At 39.7% G+C, this 17,999-nt stretch overlaps 5 protein-coding genes across 5 annotated transcripts; all 5 read left to right on the top strand.

Moving 5' to 3' along the window:
• Positions 1-491: 491 nt before the first annotated feature.
• Positions 492-950, top strand: TM35_000291200 (uncharacterized protein; the record flags this gene model as incomplete). Its single annotated transcript, XM_029028277.1, has 1 exon — positions 492-950. One exon carries the CDS (start codon positions 492-494, stop codon positions 948-950), a length of 459 nt encoding a protein of 152 aa, XP_028880304.1.
• A 1,436-nt stretch (positions 951-2,386) lies between these two features.
• Positions 2,387-4,255, top strand: TM35_000291190 (putative protein kinase; the record flags this gene model as incomplete). Its single annotated transcript, XM_029028276.1, has 1 exon — positions 2,387-4,255. The coding sequence occupies one exon, from the start codon at positions 2,387-2,389 to the stop codon at positions 4,253-4,255; it is 1,869 nt and encodes a 622-aa protein (XP_028880303.1).
• A 2,346-nt stretch (positions 4,256-6,601) lies between these two features.
• Positions 6,602-8,968, top strand: TM35_000291180 (uncharacterized protein; the record flags this gene model as incomplete). The annotated part of the gene is made up of 1 exon (XM_029028275.1): positions 6,602-8,968. One exon carries the CDS (start codon positions 6,602-6,604, stop codon positions 8,966-8,968), a length of 2,367 nt encoding a protein of 788 aa, XP_028880302.1.
• Positions 8,969-9,349: 381 nt separating this feature from the next.
• TM35_000291170 (flagellar associated protein) lies at positions 9,350-14,686 on the top strand (the record flags this gene model as incomplete). The annotated part of the gene is made up of 1 exon (XM_029028274.1): positions 9,350-14,686. One exon carries the CDS (start codon positions 9,350-9,352, stop codon positions 14,684-14,686), a length of 5,337 nt encoding a protein of 1,778 aa, XP_028880301.1.
• Positions 14,687-15,864: 1,178 nt separating this feature from the next.
• On the top strand, positions 15,865-17,997 carry TM35_000291160 (uncharacterized protein; the record flags this gene model as incomplete). The annotated part of the gene is made up of 1 exon (XM_029028273.1): positions 15,865-17,997. A coding segment is annotated over one exon (2,133 nt), but the record flags the coding sequence as incomplete, so codon positions are not given.
• Positions 17,998-17,999: the final 2 nt, after the last annotated feature.

Raw genomic sequence — 17,999 nt, 5'->3', positions numbered from 1 at the left:
CTTTTTTTTTTTTTTTGTGTACATGACACCTTTCTCACATTGTTTATATTGAACTAAATGTGCTTAGAAACAATCTAAATCTGCAATAGTAAAATGAAAGAAAAAAAAAATAATCAATTATAAGAAGTAATATGAAGAATTGATTAACTCTTGGTATTGACATTGAATTATTATTATTATTATTTTCTTAGCATTCTTTCTTCATTTCTCTCTGCTGCGAAAAGTGACCATTTTTTTTTGAGGGGAATTTTCATTTTTATGTTTTATGGATGTTAACAACCAAAAAAGGAAATAGTGGATATTTATATTTATATTTCTTTCTTATTTGTTTTTTTTTTTTTTTTTCATCACTAGATAAATATATAAAGGGTTAGGATCAACAAGGTGTAAGCAATATCAAGAAAGTAAACTGAAGTAATATATTAGTAGAAAAAGAAAAAGAAAAAGAAAAAAAAAACAATTGCGTATATATATATATATATACAGAAATAATGTTTCGACTCGTTCTCTCTACCAGAAATAATGGAATGGTGAGGTGTGCCTTCCCGGCCCTCACGATGGCTCTCCGTCAGGGTCATCACGCCCAGACCCATCACGACTTCTCCGACTGCTTTACGCGCAAACTCACCCCAGAAGAGGAGGAAATACTTCAAATCCAACAGGATCGACGAAAGGTGTCTGCGGTGGTTCCGGGAAAAATGTTCATGCGGCATTGGATAGCGGCAGAGCAATCTACAGTGTCTGTTGTCAATCGTGTGATGTCCGGCATTATTGCGGTGTTTCTGATGTTGTGGGCCTGTTGCTATGCGACGATGGGATATAACGGCCACAACTGCGCACACGTGGCGGGATGGACGTTTATTGCCTACTGGGTAGTACTGCACACACACTGCATGACACTGATTCCAGTCTTTATCACTATCGCTATGCTGCAACTCCTTTTTAACTAAATAAGAGGTGGGGAGGGATGTGTGTGTGTGTGTGTGTGTGGATGGTTTCTAGAAGGAAAAGAAAGAAAGAAGGAAATAGTATGAGGCTCAGAGTACATTTTTTTTTTTTTATTATTATTTCCTGTCTGTCCTTGTCCTTGTCCTTATTCTTTTATAAAAAAAAAAAAAAGTCTGGGAATGCTTTTTTTGTAGGGGAGGAGAGGAGAGGGGAAAGTAGTGGGGTGTATGCAGAGATATATATATATATATGGAAGACGGACGATGCCAATGGGAAGAGACTCATTTCTTCTTTATTATTATTATTATTATTATTATTATTATTATTATTCTTTGTGGGGGTTTTCTGTCTGTTTTCTCATTCCATTTTTATTTTTCTCTGGAAATGAGGGAATCTCGCCACTAAAGATATGAGGTGAAGAGGTGTATTGGAGTTGGGATCCAAGTAGAAATGTTTTTGTGCGCCGCCTTCATTTTCTCCTAGTCCCTTCAATATTTTAAATTCATATTGAAGGGTTTCTTTTTTTTTTTTTGTTTTTAGTTATTTGTCTTTACTTACTATCATTATTATTATTATCATTATTATTATGTCTCTCTGTCTCAGTATGATTGTGTTTGTGTTTGTGTATGCATTTTACTATTAGGACTTTCAAATGCATTATTTTTGCGTCAATAGAGACAATTGAAGAGGGAGTGTAAGAGAGTATTCTCTTTGTTTCTTATTATTATATATATGTTTTTTTTTTTTTCTTTTATACATTTATTTCATTATATGTGTCATTATGATTCTCTGTTGGTGTAAATGTTATTAATAAACTGTCTCTTGAATTTTTTCTTTTCTTTTCTTTTTTTTTTCTTTTTATTTTTACTTAAACAAGCAAAAGGGTAGGAAACTCTTGAGTGTCATTCTTTCTTACCTTTTGTGTGTGTGTGTCTGCGTGTAGTTTTATCTGCCAATTGTGTGTTGACGGGCAGAGAAGAAAAAAAAGGTACCAGAGACACACACTAGAAGGACTCAAGAATCTTTTTGAATTCTTTCTTTCTATTTAGTAGTTCTTCTCTATATTTGGAATTCCTACAAATCAAAACATCTCTCTTTGCTTGTATATATATATATATATATATTCAGTGGAGAATAGAAAAATATCTCTTCCCGTTTGCGTTTGCAAACTCGCGCGTACACAGTTGGTGTGATTTATTACGTGAGATTTAAACTATTAACGCACGGGAGCAGAGAGTGTGTTGTGGGGATCCCCCGCTTTGTTCTTCGTTAAGTAAAGGAGATCTAAGCGAGTGAAGGAATATATATATATATATATATATACGAAACGATATAATAGAGAAGAAATTACAAAAAGAGAAAGAAAGAGAGAGAATAGAGAATAGAGAAAAAAAAAGAAGAAAAAGAAGAGAATTCTCTTGTTATTAGTAGGTAGAAAATGGAAAAGTTCACAAAGGTCCGAAATATTGGAAAGGGCAACATGGGAGCCTGTGTGCTTGCCCGCAACAACGAGGATGGTAAGTATTATGTGATCAAACAAGTAGACCTTAGCAAGATGAATAGGAAAGAACGGCAGCAGAGTTTAAATGAGGCACACGTATTGAGTTCCTTACGTCATCCTAATATTATTAATTACGTGGATAGTTTTCTCTCACGTAGGTCTGATTATCTATGCATTGTCATGGAATTTGCTGATAGTGGTGATTTAAGTACACGTATAAAGAAATCTTATGGTGTAAACTTTCGGGAATCGCAGGTACTTGATTGGCTTATTCAAATGATACTAAGTCTCTCCTATATTCACCAACGCAAGATCTTACACCGTGATATAAAATCACAGAATGTATTTTTAACAAGTCAGAATATTGTAAAACTTGGTGATTTTGGGATAGCGCGAACACTTAGTGGTACATATGATCAAGCCAAAACATTTGTAGGAACTCCATATTATCTTTCACCTGAACTTATATTAGAACGTCCATATGATCATCGTAGTGATGTATGGGCACTTGGTGTAGTTCTTTATGAACTTCTAACACTTAAACATCCATTCAACGCAAGTAGTATGAAAGGATTAATGCAGCGTATTCTTAAAGTTCAATATGATCCAGTTCCTCAAATCTATACAGCAGAGATGCGAAATATTGTACCTCGTCTCTTAACCAAAGAGCCCTCACAACGGATTAAATTAGAGGAATTAATAGAACTTCCTATTATCCAACGTCGTCTTCGGGAATGGATGTTAGCAGATGTGATGCCGAAAAATTATATTGAAACTCTTCTTCGTCAGGGACTTCTCCCACCGGCGATTGCGGCTTTGCGGAAGTTTGATGGACCGACCCCAGTGGAGATTCCACAACCACAACTGCCAGCATTAGGATTAGCGAAGGAAACAACACTAACACCAATACCAACAACAACAACACCCATCACTACTACTACTACTACTACTACAGCGACAACAACAACAACAACAACAACGGCAACGACCAACAATAATAATAATAATAATAATAATAATAATAATAATAACAATATTATTATGACTGCACAGCCGCATGGGAATCTTTCCGTAGAGAGAAAACCGTTACTTCCACCAACAAACCAAATAGCCCCAATGATGATACAACCATCATCCTCACTATCACAACTCCAACTTCCATTCCAACAATATCAATCCCAATATCAATCACACGCCCAAGCCCATCCACATCCACAACAACATTATCCCTATCAGGCCCCACTGAAGCGAACGTCAAAAGAGACACATCACGTACCGCTGCTGCGGCCCTATCGCCGTGGACAGCCGTCGTATCTCATGTACAAAAACATCAACGGCGGCTACAACTCCCCCGCAACGCCAACTTCACTGCAGCAGCGCCGCTCGCGTCTCTCCACCTCCACGTCTCTGCAGGCGATCCCAACAGCGCGCGTCCCATCACGACAGCCGGCCGTCACGGACGCCACACCGCCGCACATTGACGCCACGGCCGCGGGAGTTCCCGCAAGTAGTTCCATCGCACACCGCAGTTTTCCAAACACACACGCCATCGCAGGCATTTCGCTGCCAACACGTGAGGAAGACACACGAACGGAGGCGAGTCATCATATGAATGAACACCGTGTGCGGAAGCGTAGTCAGATGGACTCGGAGTCTGTGGCCTCATGTCTCAATCCATTCTTTCACAGACCGTCGAATAATCCACCGGCGCCGCTGCCGTATTTGGCCGGGGCACAAAATATGGATATAAAGGCAATGCTGCAACGGGCTGCGTTGGAACGGGCACAGCGACGGGCAATACCGTGAGTCTACAGAAAAACCGAAAGAAAGAAGGATAGAGAGAGAGATATAGTTAGATAGATAGATACAGATCTGTTCTATGAGAGATACAATGAACCCAAATGGAATATCATATAGAAGGGGTCGGATTTCTTTTTAGACACCGTTAGTTCTTTATTAGTTCGTCTGCATCTTCGTCCCTCTCTCTCTCTCTCTCTCGCTGTACGTGTTGTTGTTGTTGTTGTTGTTCTATTTGTTGCCGCAGTTGAGAGAGATGTTCACAGCTTTAAGTAAGTAGTAATTCGTTCTCTTTCTCTCTTTGGCAATTTCGTGGTATTTGGTATTGTTTTCACTCGTGTGTTTGTGTTGGTTGCTACGATGTATATGTATATATATGTATATATATATATATATATATATATATATAAACAATATCTTTTCTTTCTGCTGGGATTGCTGTTTTTTTTCTTTTTATTTGTGGAATGAGACAATGCTGAGGAGCAAAGGTTGCGAAGGTGTAAAGGACATGTTTGAAGTGTGGAAGTTTTTTTTTTTTTCTTGCTGTTAGAGCCTCAAAAAAAAAAAAAAAAAATATGCTGGCACATACGCCTGTATATACATAAATATATATAATTATGTATATATATATATATATATTGTAATACATTTGTATACAAAACACTCTTGTCAGCAATGATCACAGCATATTATACTATCTGTTGTCAGAGGTTTTTTCTTTTTTGTTCTTTTTGTGTGTCTCCTTCATTCTAACTGATTCGGACACCAAAGATATAAATAAAAGTATGTGTAATTTGTACTTTCATTTTTTTTCTTTGCTTCTTTTTTTTTTTTTTTATCTTTTCTTAATAAACAACAACAACATTGTATATATATATATATATATATATATATATATATATATATTTATGTTAGTCTTTTTTTTTCTTTTTGTTGAGGGTGGGGAGAGGAGGTTGTTGATGATGACATGGGTTTTCTCATTTTTTCCTACACTATTGTTAGTGTTGTGGTAATTAAACTATGAATGTGTGATTGCAGATGTGTCTCTTCATACGGCTCTAACGGGAAGAAGAAGAATAAGGAAGAAAAAAGAAGCAGATGAGTGGAATATAGATAAATTGAGAGAGAGAGAGACAGAGAGTAAAAGGGAAAACCAAACAACAAAAATAAAAAAAAAAAAGAAAAAAAGGGATGTGAAGTGGAACTTTTGAACTGTACTATGGTTTTTTGTTTTGTTTTTGTTTTGTTTTGTGTGTGTTGTATTTTTATATTCTAATAAAATTAATTGAGGGAGACCTAGGAAGCAAATAAAAAAAAAAAAAAAAAAAAAAAAAAAAAAAAAAAAAAAAAAAAGGATGCTCTTTGGTCTTCTTTCTGTGTGCTGTTTCTTTTTTTTTTCTTTATATTAAAATATTTTTGCATAGTGTGTTTATATATATATATAAATATATGTTTACGTATATATGTATACGGTGAGTGTTCACCGTCTTGGTGGAAGGGTAATAAATTTGGGTTGTGTGAAGTTGCAAATCTCTTCAGGCAGTAATTCCCTATTTGTGGCCCTCATGCTGTTTTTTTTTTTTTTTTTTCTTCTCTGAAGGTGCATCTCCTGATTTGCACCGGTGTTTTTATTGAATAAAGAGTAAGAAAAAGAATAAAAAACTTAGGGTTGCTGCGATTATAAAAAATGGTCACAGTTAAAATAACAATATTATTATTGTTTCTTTAAAAAAAAAAAAATAGAACTTCTTCATGCATGTTTTTAACTTTATATTTATGTTTTCTTTATTATATTCCCATGCCTCTCAAATTTTTTGTTCTGTTTATCTGCTCACTTTTTTTTTTCTCGCCAGATATATATATATATATATATATATATATATATATCCGTTTGTTTGACCTTTTGTTATTAGCATTCTTTTTTGAAGTTTCTTTACCTACTTTTCTATGATGTTATCTTTGTTGACGGTTATCCATCATTTATACCTATGATCATTTATTCTATTCTTCTTCCTTCCCTTCCCCCCCGTATCCCCTCTTTACTGTTCAGTTATGCATATCAGCTTTACTCATTGGAGAATATTCTCTCTCTCTCTCTCTGTGGGAAGACTCCCTTGAAAAAAGTATCCTTTTCTCTCCAAGTCAATACAGTTTTGACCCCTACATCTGTATTTTTAATTACCTTCTTTTTTCTTTTTTTATTTCTTTCTTCTTGTTCTTCTGCTTGCTGTGTGAAGAGGGAAATATAAGTAAGGAAAGACAAAGAGAGGAAGAAACAAACAAAAAAAAAAACAATACAAGAAAAAAAAAAGAAGAAAAAAACAGAAAGTGAGTGTGTGTGTGTTGGTGACCGCAATGGAAGAGGAATGGAGTGATGATGGGGCGATGTCTAATCTTCTCATTGTGGAAGAGCCGAGTGCCTGTCATCTCCCATGCTCTGTACGCTTCCGTGCCTTCTCCGACCCCACCTCCACCCCAAACGACGAGAATAGTAACAAGAATAAAAATAGTAGCAACCATAATTACAACCATATTATCAATAATAATAATAATAATAATAATAATAATAATAATAATAATAATCACATCAATGTTAGTAGTACAACTGGTGGTAGTGCGGCGTTGCCGAATAGTTATTGTCTGCAGAAACGCCGCCGTTTGGATGATGCGTTGGGATGTGAACACCCCGCCGTTGTCCGGCCGCTCTTGCGGGTATTGCGGCACCCCATTGATATTGCCCGCCGCCGACAGGAGACCCTCCGCTGGTTGGAGAAGCCGCGATCTGCAGAAGACATTCAAGCACGACTCGCACTCGACAGGCGACTGGGCGTGACGCCAAGTCTTGCCACTGTGCACGGCGCCCTCGCCCGACTGAAGGAATTACACCGCACAGAAATGATTGCAGACATGGCGGAGGATCTCGTGATGGATTCCCCTGCGCTTTCTATTTGGACACTTCTTAAAATAGTGGAGGGACTGAAGGGACATCCACAGCGGGCCGCCCGTGTGGTGTTTTCACTGGCCCCATTAGTGACGAATGGTACTGTTCCCACGAGTGTGTGGTCGTCTCTCTGCTGTGAATTGGATAAAGTCGCTCGTCAGATGCCAGCGCCATTGGATCGTTCTTTGGTGGAGTTGTTTGGACAAGTATTATACCGTGTACGGGATGATGGTCCAATGAGTGGATCTCTTGTTGTTTATTACGGACAGGCTTTGCTGAAGAGTCAGGCACCCATTCGCAGTATTGTGGGATTTGTACAGACAGAACTTTTAAGTGGTCGTAATACACCACCGAATGATACGGCATCGGAATTGAGACTTGGGGCTTTTCTTAGTGAGTTAATTCAAGTAATGTGTGCTCGCGCAGATGAAGAGAGTAGTGGACGCGAGAATGGTCCTCCATTCACGGTGAGAGAACGACTATTGTATTGTGGAGATTTTGTTAAACACGCCTATGCCGCACAACTTCGGCTTACACAAGCCGCATTTGATGCCTTTTTACGGTTCTGTGATGAGGAAGGAGATTACCATAGACTTTGTATTGTCTTTCTCGCCATGTGTGCGTTATCTACACCCACTTTAATATCCGCCACACGAGTTGCAGAGATGTTGTGTGATGTGGAAGAAATGTCGCATTATCTTTCAACGTTGTTGCGTCAATCCTCCGCTATGTTAATGTTGTATGTAATCCAACGTCATGGGGAGGCTAGTTTGTTCCCAATCAACTTGAATACAAATGTTAATCATCATCATCATCATCACAATCAAAATCATCATCATAATAATCATAATAAGAACAGTATTAAAGAAAAATTAGAATTGCACTTTTGTGAATGTGTTGCACGATTATCTGCAAGAGATGGAGATGCATCTCTTTGCATGAATATTTTCACAGCCATTATGGATCAAGGTAGACATTCAGGGGCTCACGCTTTTATATGTACATTGTTATCAGTACTGCAGGCTTCACCACGTCTTTCAGATACCCGTATTGCATCTAGTTATGCCGTCCTATTTGAACCTTTTAACTTGGAAGCTTTATATTATGCTTTACATCCATCGAATGTATTATTAGATGTTTTTTCTAATATGATGCAGTCACGACCTTTAGCCTCACTTTTTCATTTACGTGATGATGTTGTGAATGATAAAGTAAATCGTCCTTCTGGTAGTGGTGTTGGATCCACTGCGGTCACGGTGGAAAGTGTCTTGACCACACTCTTCGCATCTCCGCAGGTGTACGGTACTGTTCTTGATGAGAGTGCTGTTGGGGCTTTAGCGAATAGTGCCCCGCTGGCCGCAGCCTTTGTGAAGATGATGAGTAATTACGCAGCGAAAACAGGAGCCGTGGCGCTTGTTCCTTTTGATGTTTGTACTTCTAAAGAACTCACACACACCGCACGGCAATTACTTATAGAATGGTTAACACAATATAACTGGCTTGTGGTGTTGCCCCTTTCTCTCGCCATTCAGTTGATAGCAGGTAATAATGCTTCTCTCAGTTCTACAAATCCACATCAAGAAAAAGAAAAACAACAAAATAAACAGAAGCAACGACAGCAATTATCATGCATACAATTATTTCATGAAATTCGACGTTTAGGTCATAAAAAAGTTGCCTTAATGACAGATTCACAAAATGTCGTTGAACTAGCGAAGGGAGAAGGCGTACACCCTGTCATCACACTTACGGAGCTTAGAACACGTCTAGGTGTTTGTTAGCAGTAATATTCCTTTTATGAAATTAAAATGAAGGAAATGTCTGCCATGAATTTTCTTATACACATATATATGTCTGTGTACACACCCCTCCCTTTCTATCTCTCTATCTATCAAACGAAAAAAAAAAAAAAAAACAAGTTTAAAAAAACAAACAAACAATGGAAGTGTGTTTTTTATGGTGTAAATTATTTGAGAAATATATTAATACTCTCTTTTATTCAAGTTTACATTATTTATTTTTTCTTTTCGTGTGTACTTCATGGTTGTTTATTATTATTATTATTGTAATTCCACGTTGATGTTATGTTCTGTTTTTTCCCTTCTTTTCTTTTCTTTTTTCTTTTCTTTTGGTGATAAGAAAATTGTAGAATCATACTTGCAATGATGGCACTACCAACGGAAGGAACCAAGGAAAAACCACCACTGCATGTGTATCCAGAAGCGAAGATTGGGACTCGGTTTTACTCCCATCTTGGTATTCAGTCTACGCGGTACAATGGCGTGTGTGCCCTTACTGGTTCTATGGTTTTAATGGCTTCCGGAAGATTTATTATGTTTGTGGATGTAAGTACAGGCAAAATAGAATCCATGCCTGGACCTATAGATGGTGGAGTTGGTGCTATTGCAGTTCACCCATCACGAAAATATTTTGTGGTTTGTGAGAAGAGACCACAAAATCCCCTTATTCGAGCATACAGTTGGCCATCACGAGTTGAAATGGGAGAGTTTGTTGGTGGAGCGACAAAAGGATTTAGTGCCTGCTGCTTTAACGCTGATGGAACAATGATGGCAACTGTTGGAATGTACCCGGACTTCTCACTTGCGGTGTGGGATTGGAAAACGCGTGGGATGATTCTTCGCAATAAGTGTCACAGTGCAGATGTTTATTCCGTCGCATTCAGTCAATTTGATAGTGGCGTTCTCGTCACTGGTGGAGCGGGACACATTAAGTTTTGGTCAATGGCAAAAACGTTTACAGGATTAAAACTTCAAGGACTTCTCGGTAAGTTTGGACGACTAGATATCAGTAATGTACCCGGTTTTGCTGTATTGCCCGATGGTAAAGTACTTTCGGGAACAGAAGATGGTCTTATTCTAATTTGGGAAGGAGATCTTGTGCGCTGCTGTTTCGCAAGTGATGTTGTGAAGGAAATAGAAGGAGATGAAGAGGAAGCCGCTGGATTGGCTTTACAAAGTTATGCTTATATCCCTTGTCATGCAGGCCCTATAAACGTTGTACAACTTTTGGGAAATGGAAGTGTATTACTGACAGCCGGAGATGATGGATGTATGCGTTACTGGCGTGTTAGTGAATTAGAAAGAGCTGAGGGAGAAGGTATACCACCATTGTATGCTCCTGTTTGTTTGTGTGAAGTACTTGTGGATGAAAATGCACGTATTCGTGCCGTTACCCATTCTCGCGATACAAATGAATGGGTTGTATTAGATAGCACAGGAAGTTTATGGCATTTACCATTCTTACATCCAGATGAAATACTTTCAGGTTTACCAAAACAAATGAATGAACCTGCAGTGGCAGCTTTACGTTTTAATGGTGGAGCTATCACGAGTGCGGCCTTATCTCCATGTGATCATACTATTGTGACTGGAGGTGAGGATGGTTCTATTCGTCTCATTGATTACGTGACACCACGTGAGGTGTATTGTTTACAACCACCAGATCCCAACACTGTGGTGGGTCTCCGTTTCTTTCAAAGTGATAAGACGGGAATGAAATTTGTGGCTTGTTGTGATGATGGTACTGTACGATTACTACAGCGGGGAAAATCAGGATTCGCATTGCTTGGTCAATGGCGTCCACATAATGCAGGTCTTAAAACGTTTGCAGTGGATAAAGAAGAACGTCGTCTCTGTACTCTTTCAGAATCCGGTGCCTTATTCTTTTTTAACATTGAACCAGAATTAAATTCACTCATTCCTATCGGTTATTGTCAACTTCCAGTACCGAATCCTCTTTGTGTAGCCTGGGATGATGCGACATCAACTTGTTTGGTGGGTCATGAATCTGGTAAAATTCTTGCTGTACGTGCAGCCACTATGAAAGATGTAGATCAAAGTATTTCTTTTGAGTTTCCATGCACTTACGCTCTTGTTGGTATTCGACAACGTAAAGTGGCAGAGAAAAGGCCTATAAACCTTGTTCCTGGAGAAAGAGAAGAAGATGTCATGGAAGAGGAAGAAGAAGAAGACCTTGGACCTTGGCCTGTGCGAGTTATTTGTCCATTACCAGATGGTTCTTTTGCTATTGGAGCAGGTGGTGTGGAGCTTTTATATGAATATAATACAAATATTCGTTATGATGGTCTAACAGAACTTCCACCACTCCCTCCTACAGGCATTGAACCACCGGATTATGTAGAGGAACCAATAATAAATTTATGCTACCGTGATCTTATCCCATTAGATGCCTCTCTTAGTGTTTCTAAGCATTCTTTGGTCGTTATATGTGAAGGAGCCCAAATGTTTATTCGAACTCTTGATGACTCCTATCAATGGAAACAAAATTGTATTTTGGTGAGTTCTGCACATGATCGATTGGATGGTCATATTGCTGCTGCTTGTACTTCCTTTGATGATACTATGTTGGTTTCTGCAGGTTCAGATGGTCTTGTTGTGGCACAATTACTAGATGGTTGTAATGCACCCGCACGACCACAAATTGATTCTATGTATCCATCTCTACATGCAGAGGAAGTTGTGGTACCAGAACCTATTCCACTATCTATTAGTGAACAAAAAGAGGAAGATGATCGTCGTCGTGCAGAAGAAGCAAAACAATGTGAACTTGAAGCCTTTCTTGATAAGTTGCATGTTGTACATGCAAAATATGCGGAGTTACTTAAAGAGAATAGTGAAATTCCAAAAGATTTGCAACTTTCAGAAAATGAAATGATTCTACATCCACAGATCATAAAAGATTTAGAAGAGGAAAAGGCAAAACGTGTTCGTGACTCTCGTATGGATACAGCTCTTGAACTGGCACGAGAAGATGTACGAACAACTAAAATGCGTAAACGATTTATTGATAATCTAATTTATGATAGATTTCTTGTTTATAGCTTTTCTCAAGAGTTTGCAGTAGCATCATTTCGAACTCCAGATCCTACTGAAGCGATTGAACGTTTTGAAGCGAAGATAACAGAACTTTTAGAGTCAGATAAAGATGATGGAGTAGGACTTGAAAATTCATTCGCTAATAACGATAACAAAAGCAAACATGTTGAGGTAAATGAAGATTCTTTGTGTAATCTAGCGTTATCTACAGCTGCCGCTATAACAGAATGGTTACTTCTTGAAGAACAGAAACAACAACAAGAACGTCAAAAACACAACAGAGGAGATGGAGAAGTATTAACATCAACTATGCGTCAACATCTTGATAAATTGGATGATCGTCGTGAAGAACGTCGTCGTAGAAAGAAGGGACATGAAATTCTTCTTTCACATAAACCTGATCCTGAGAAAGAGTCAGAACGATTAGATGAAGAATTGAAATTTGAGATTGCTCGACGTGGTGACTTTGTACTTCGTACAGATCCTTTATATCACTTGGTTCCATCTGCAGTGGCGAAATTGCGTCAATTAATTAAACTTGAGAGAGTTTTAGTAGATTTGCGTAGCTCTTTTACAAAAAAACTTTTATTGATGAGGGATGAAAAGGCAAAACTTTGTGCATCTCTTAATATCTTTTTGGCTCGTATACGTGCTATTAATGAAAAATTAAAAGATGATACTATTCCAGCTGCTGATATTACATTACAAGATATTGAGTTACCAGAGAAACGTTTCACTGTTGACCGTGACGGTCTTGATGCATTTGCGAAGCAAAGACAATTAGAGAAGGAACGTGAAGAAATGGCGAAAAAGGCTCAACGTGGTTTTGGTGCTGATCTTGCCGCCGGTGATACTACCAGTGTTACTACTGCTCAAACCAATGTTAATAGTGGAGTAAGTGGAGCCTCCCCCAATCCTGCAGGCAGAGCTTCATTGCATAGTGAAATAATAGATAATGATAGTGCCAGTACGAAACGCACTAGTACTCGAATATCAGTTGGTGAAGGTCGTCCTAGTACGTCTCGTCGCTCAAAAAATCTTCGATTCTCATCAGCAGCACCAAAGGCTTCACGTTCGCAGAGTACAGCTTTCCTCGCAGCAGCTGCTGTCCGTGAACGGATGGATTACGATTTACGTGTGAAACTTGAGAATGTAAAACCAACAGAAGCAGAGGAGGAAGAACAGAATATGGAGAGAGAATTGTTGATTGCGGAACGACGTCAATTATTATGCCGTGTGAATGCTATAATGAAAGAGTTTGATGAACGTTTATGGGAGATGTATGAAGAACGTGCGAAGGTAGATGCAGATTTATGTTTGGCACACACTCGCTCTCTATTACTATTTCATGAATACCAAATTCTATTAGTGTTTAGACAAAAAGATCGTGAACTACAGAGGCAGTATGAAGAAGCTAAATGCTCTCGTAACAAAAGGAAAAAGGAAATGGAAGAGTTACAGAAAGGAGTACAACAACAAATAAAAGAGATTGAAAAACTACAAGATACTAGTAAAGCTTTTCGCCATGAGGTGGAATACTTTATTGAGTCAAATTTTCCTCCAGAGCATATACCTTATATTACAAAAGTTTTCCTTCGACAGATTAAACGACGAAAACATCTTGGTGATATTTCTGCAGATGATGATGATATCACAAGTGATGATGATGATGAAGAAATAAATGAGGATGACTTGTGGGAGGAGGTATGTCCACCTCATTGTTCAGAAGAACGTTGGCGTGAAGTCTTAGCTAAGCGAGAGATACGACTGGACTACGCCGATTCCATTGCTGAGGCACGACGAAAACAAGAACAAATGCAGCGAAGCATAGATGAACATGTGGTATTGGCAGAACAACATGATGCTGTTCTTACTTCGTGCCTTAAAGCGATTGAAGACTTTCAAAATGAGAAACGAAAACAACTTAACATGTTAGGGACGCTCGTTATGCTTCGTTGTAGCCAAGTAAAGTGCCTTGGAGAAGATGAAAAATGCCCTGAAACGTTTTGTCGCGATGATCTTGTGGTTGTGTCAGATAATGTTGTGTCTGGTTTACATCGCCGCATTGAAACCATGGCTGAGGAGAAGCGTGAGCGTCGTTTAACTCTAAAGAACATGGCGAGTGATCTTCAACGATTGCAGCGCGAGCGTGCGGCGAAGGAGGCACTCCACGCGCAGTGGGAAGAAAAGATATATGAGGCGATGCTGCTGAAGTTTGGCCAAGTGGTGAATCTCGAGCTGCTGGAGTCCACGAGTGGCTGCCGGGCGGTGGAGGAGATGAAAGAACGGCTGCGCGCGGAGGAACTCGCGTGGGAACGGGCCCTCCGCAGCCGCGAACGCACCATCGCCCGCCTGCGGGAGCGGCTGCAGGACTCGCTGCTCCGCAACACACATCTCCTCCACGATCTCGGCGACCAGGCAAGCGACAAACACGCCGTCGACGGCGCCCTCGTGCGGGCCACGCAGAATGTTGTGGGGAGAATGTACGACGGCGCGCAGGTCGCCACGGAGGAGGACCGCAGAAATCTCAGACTACTCATCGCCGCACAGCAGGAGGAGATTGACGCACTGATGGCGGAGATCTCAATGCTCCGTAGCAAGGGTGGACACGTCTACGCACCAACGACAACCATTTCCATATGAGAAGAAGAAACGCCAAGACAATTAAAGTAAACATTAAACACAACAAATATATATATATATATATATATGGTTTTTCTATTTGTCTGTCTTTGTGTTTATGTGTGTCTTGATTTTGAAGTTGTATCTCTTGTTCTTGTTGACTTTTGTTTTTCTTCCTATTATTACTGTTATGGAACTTTTTATAGCTTTTCTTTTTGTTGTTATTATTATTATTATTATTATTATTATTATTATTACTTCAGCTGGCGTATGCCAGTAATGTATCTGTATACACACTTTCGCTCGGGGGTTTCCCAATTCATTGATGTACACAGTTTTTTATTTTGTTTTGCACTTGTGAAGTGAATGGGTGCATTTAGACACACAGGCATACATACAGAGAGAGAGAGAGAGAAAGAGAGAAAGAGAGAATCATAGGTAACAGCAGCCCTCCCTTCTTTTCTTCCCTCCTAGAAAATAAAAAAAAAAAAAAATGAAAGATTGAAGTGAGGTTGAAGACGGAGGTCACTCTCTGGTTCTCTCTTCCTATATTATTTTCTCTCTCTGTGTGTATGTATGTCTCTCTTGCACTTTGCTACCTAAAGAAACGGTTGGCTTTATGTAGTATGTATGTGCGTTGATATACGTACATGAATGCATGATTTGGCTGTATTTGTATGTATTTTATTTTTGTTTTCATACGTTAATAACTATCACTTGTCTATCGTTGTTTTTTTTTTTTTTTCTGCTTAATGCGTTCTGCTTCTTTTCTCTCTCTCTCTCTCTCTTTTTTTTTTCTGTTCTTTTTCTTTATATACTATAATTTATACTATGAAGAGCAGCCGCTTTTTTGTTACGAGAAAATTTCAAATCCTTGGGAGGAAATAAAAGTACCAGGTCTACGAAAGAGAATAGAAAGGGGAAAAAAAAATAAGAGTTACACACAGGGGGTCTTACAGAAGCAGTAAAAAGGAAAGGTAAAAGGAGATCCCAAATCCCTTTTTTTATCTTCCTGTGCGTATTCGTCTATAAAAACAGCTAGAGTGACGTAATCATTATTATCATCGTCCTCGGCCAAAAAAAAAAAATCAAAGAAAAGAAAAGGGAACTGAAAGTAATTTTAAGGGAAAGAAAGATACTGAGAGTGTAGGAAAAAAAAAGAAAAAAAAGGGATAAACAAAACAAAAAAAAAAAGAAAAATGTCTCTTTTCGGACCACCACTTCCACACGAGGATGACACCGCGACATCACTCATTCGCCGTGAGGGATACCCACCAATCGGTTCCTATGATCAAATGCCACAGGTGTACGAATGTCCCTGTTGCAGTGCCATAAGCCCCACACAAGAACGTGATCATCTTCTTCGTACAGCAAAAGAAGAGAAGGAACTTGAACGCCGCCGGCTAATGCAATTGGATATCTTTGAAGAGCGTGCAAAGCCTATTAGCAGTGGCATTTCCAAACCACGCACCATGGATATCCACCGCGAACCTGAAGATGGTTTACTTGATCAACCGTCAGTGCCACCTCCGCCGAAGACTCTTGATGAACTACGAAAGATGCAGCGTGAGGCGAACAGAACAAGGCTTATTGTTACTGTACACCAAGGTAAGGGTATCAATGTTGACCCACGTGACCCTGTTTCTGTAATTGTGCGTTGCGGTGCATTTGAGGGACAAACAGCGAAGGTGCCTCGTGGTAAAGGTGCGACATGCACATGGGAGGAACTCTTTGAATTCCCATACCCTAATGATGAAGAACCACTGGAGGTTCTCGTTATTGATGACGCCCTTCCAACTTCACAAGATCACGTTTTTGGTGGTATTGTGGTGCCACCATATGCTCTGCGTAATCGTACCCATGGTGATGAAGAAATGCTCCCAGTATGTCCGGAGGGTGAGATGCACTGCAGCTATGGCCGCATGAAGGAGACACCAATGGGTGCTGTGATCGTTTCTTGGTATGTGAAACAAGATGGACAAGAAGTGGATGAAGACGTTGAAGGAAAGAAGAATCTTGAGGGTCCTGTTGATTGCGTCTTTGTTGTGCATCGCATATTTCAGTACACTGACAATGGTACAGTTCCATTTAATGGTGGTGTCCTTTGCGTTTTGCGTGATAGCGAAGATAACTGCTCTGAATCTGCACTTTACGTTCCAAGTGGTTCAGGAGCCATGTCTACTTCGCCGTACTACACCAAGGAGGGATATAACTACCTACCTGATTCTCCTGCACAGATGATGCAGCTTATTACTATAAAAAAACTTGGTCATATCCTCGTGTGCGTCCCAAAGAATGAAGAAGTAAGCGAGGAAGACGAGGAATTGGTTGTTGTTGGTGCTGTACCTCTTGATTTTGAAAAATTATACCACAAAGGGTCTGCTGTATTGCTTGTGGAATCTAAGGTAAAGGAAGACGTTTTGTGGGGTGAAATTACACTTGAATGGCAACTTACTCCCCATGCGGAAGTGCAGAAGTTCCTGGAGGAATCACGACAAGCTGCTATTGCTGCTGCTGATCTTGAGGCAGTTAAACGTGCCGCTGGGGAAAGGACAGGTCCAAGTGAATCGCTTTTCGTTACAGTTGTTCACGGCCTTTACCTGAGGCACCGCGATGGAGAACCGCTAAGAGAAGCACAGGCTTGTGTCTTTGCTGGAGACATGGAAGGCTTGACATATGTTGCCCCTAACGTGCTTGATGAAGAGACTGGTGACCATATTGTTACATGGAATCAAGAAGTACGTTTCATCGAAATAGATGGTGGACAGTCCGTCATTGATGTACATGTTCTGCACGAAAAGCAAACCATAAGCAGTGGTCGTTTTGAACTGGTTGAGGATAATGGTCACGTTGTTGTGAAGGTGTACGATCCATATGATGAGACTTGCGAACAGGGTGAAATAGTCATTTCATACACCCGTGTACGTTCCACTGAAGATGTGGCTCCCGATAACAATGGTGATGATGACGGAGACTGTAGCCACAGTGGCGAACACAAGGACGAAGACGACCAGGAGAATGGTCACGGTAATGGATATACTAATGGAGACAGGGATATGTTGGAAAGTGATAATGGTGATCATCCTGGTCAGAGGCATGCATCGGAAGAACAATATGGTGATGAACTTTCATCTGATAAGCACGCAACAGAGGAGCAGCAACGCTCTGGTGATGATGAATCATTCAAGGGACGTGGTTCTGATGGTGTTGCCCGTGGAAAAGATGGATCAGAGGAGAAGTATGGTGATGAACTTTCATCTGATAAGCACGCAACAGAGGAGCAGCAACGCTCTGGTGATGATGAATCATTCAAGGGACGTGGTTCTGATGGTGT

The sequence above is a fragment of the Trypanosoma theileri genome (genome assembly GCF_002087225.1).
Source record: "Trypanosoma theileri isolate Edinburgh chromosome Unknown TM35_Tth_29_V1, whole genome shotgun sequence".
NCBI classification, from domain to species: domain Eukaryota; phylum Euglenozoa; class Kinetoplastea; order Trypanosomatida; family Trypanosomatidae; genus Trypanosoma; species Trypanosoma theileri.
The sequence above is the reverse complement of the archived record's forward strand: the minus strand, read 5'-3'. Positions and strand labels throughout refer to the sequence as shown.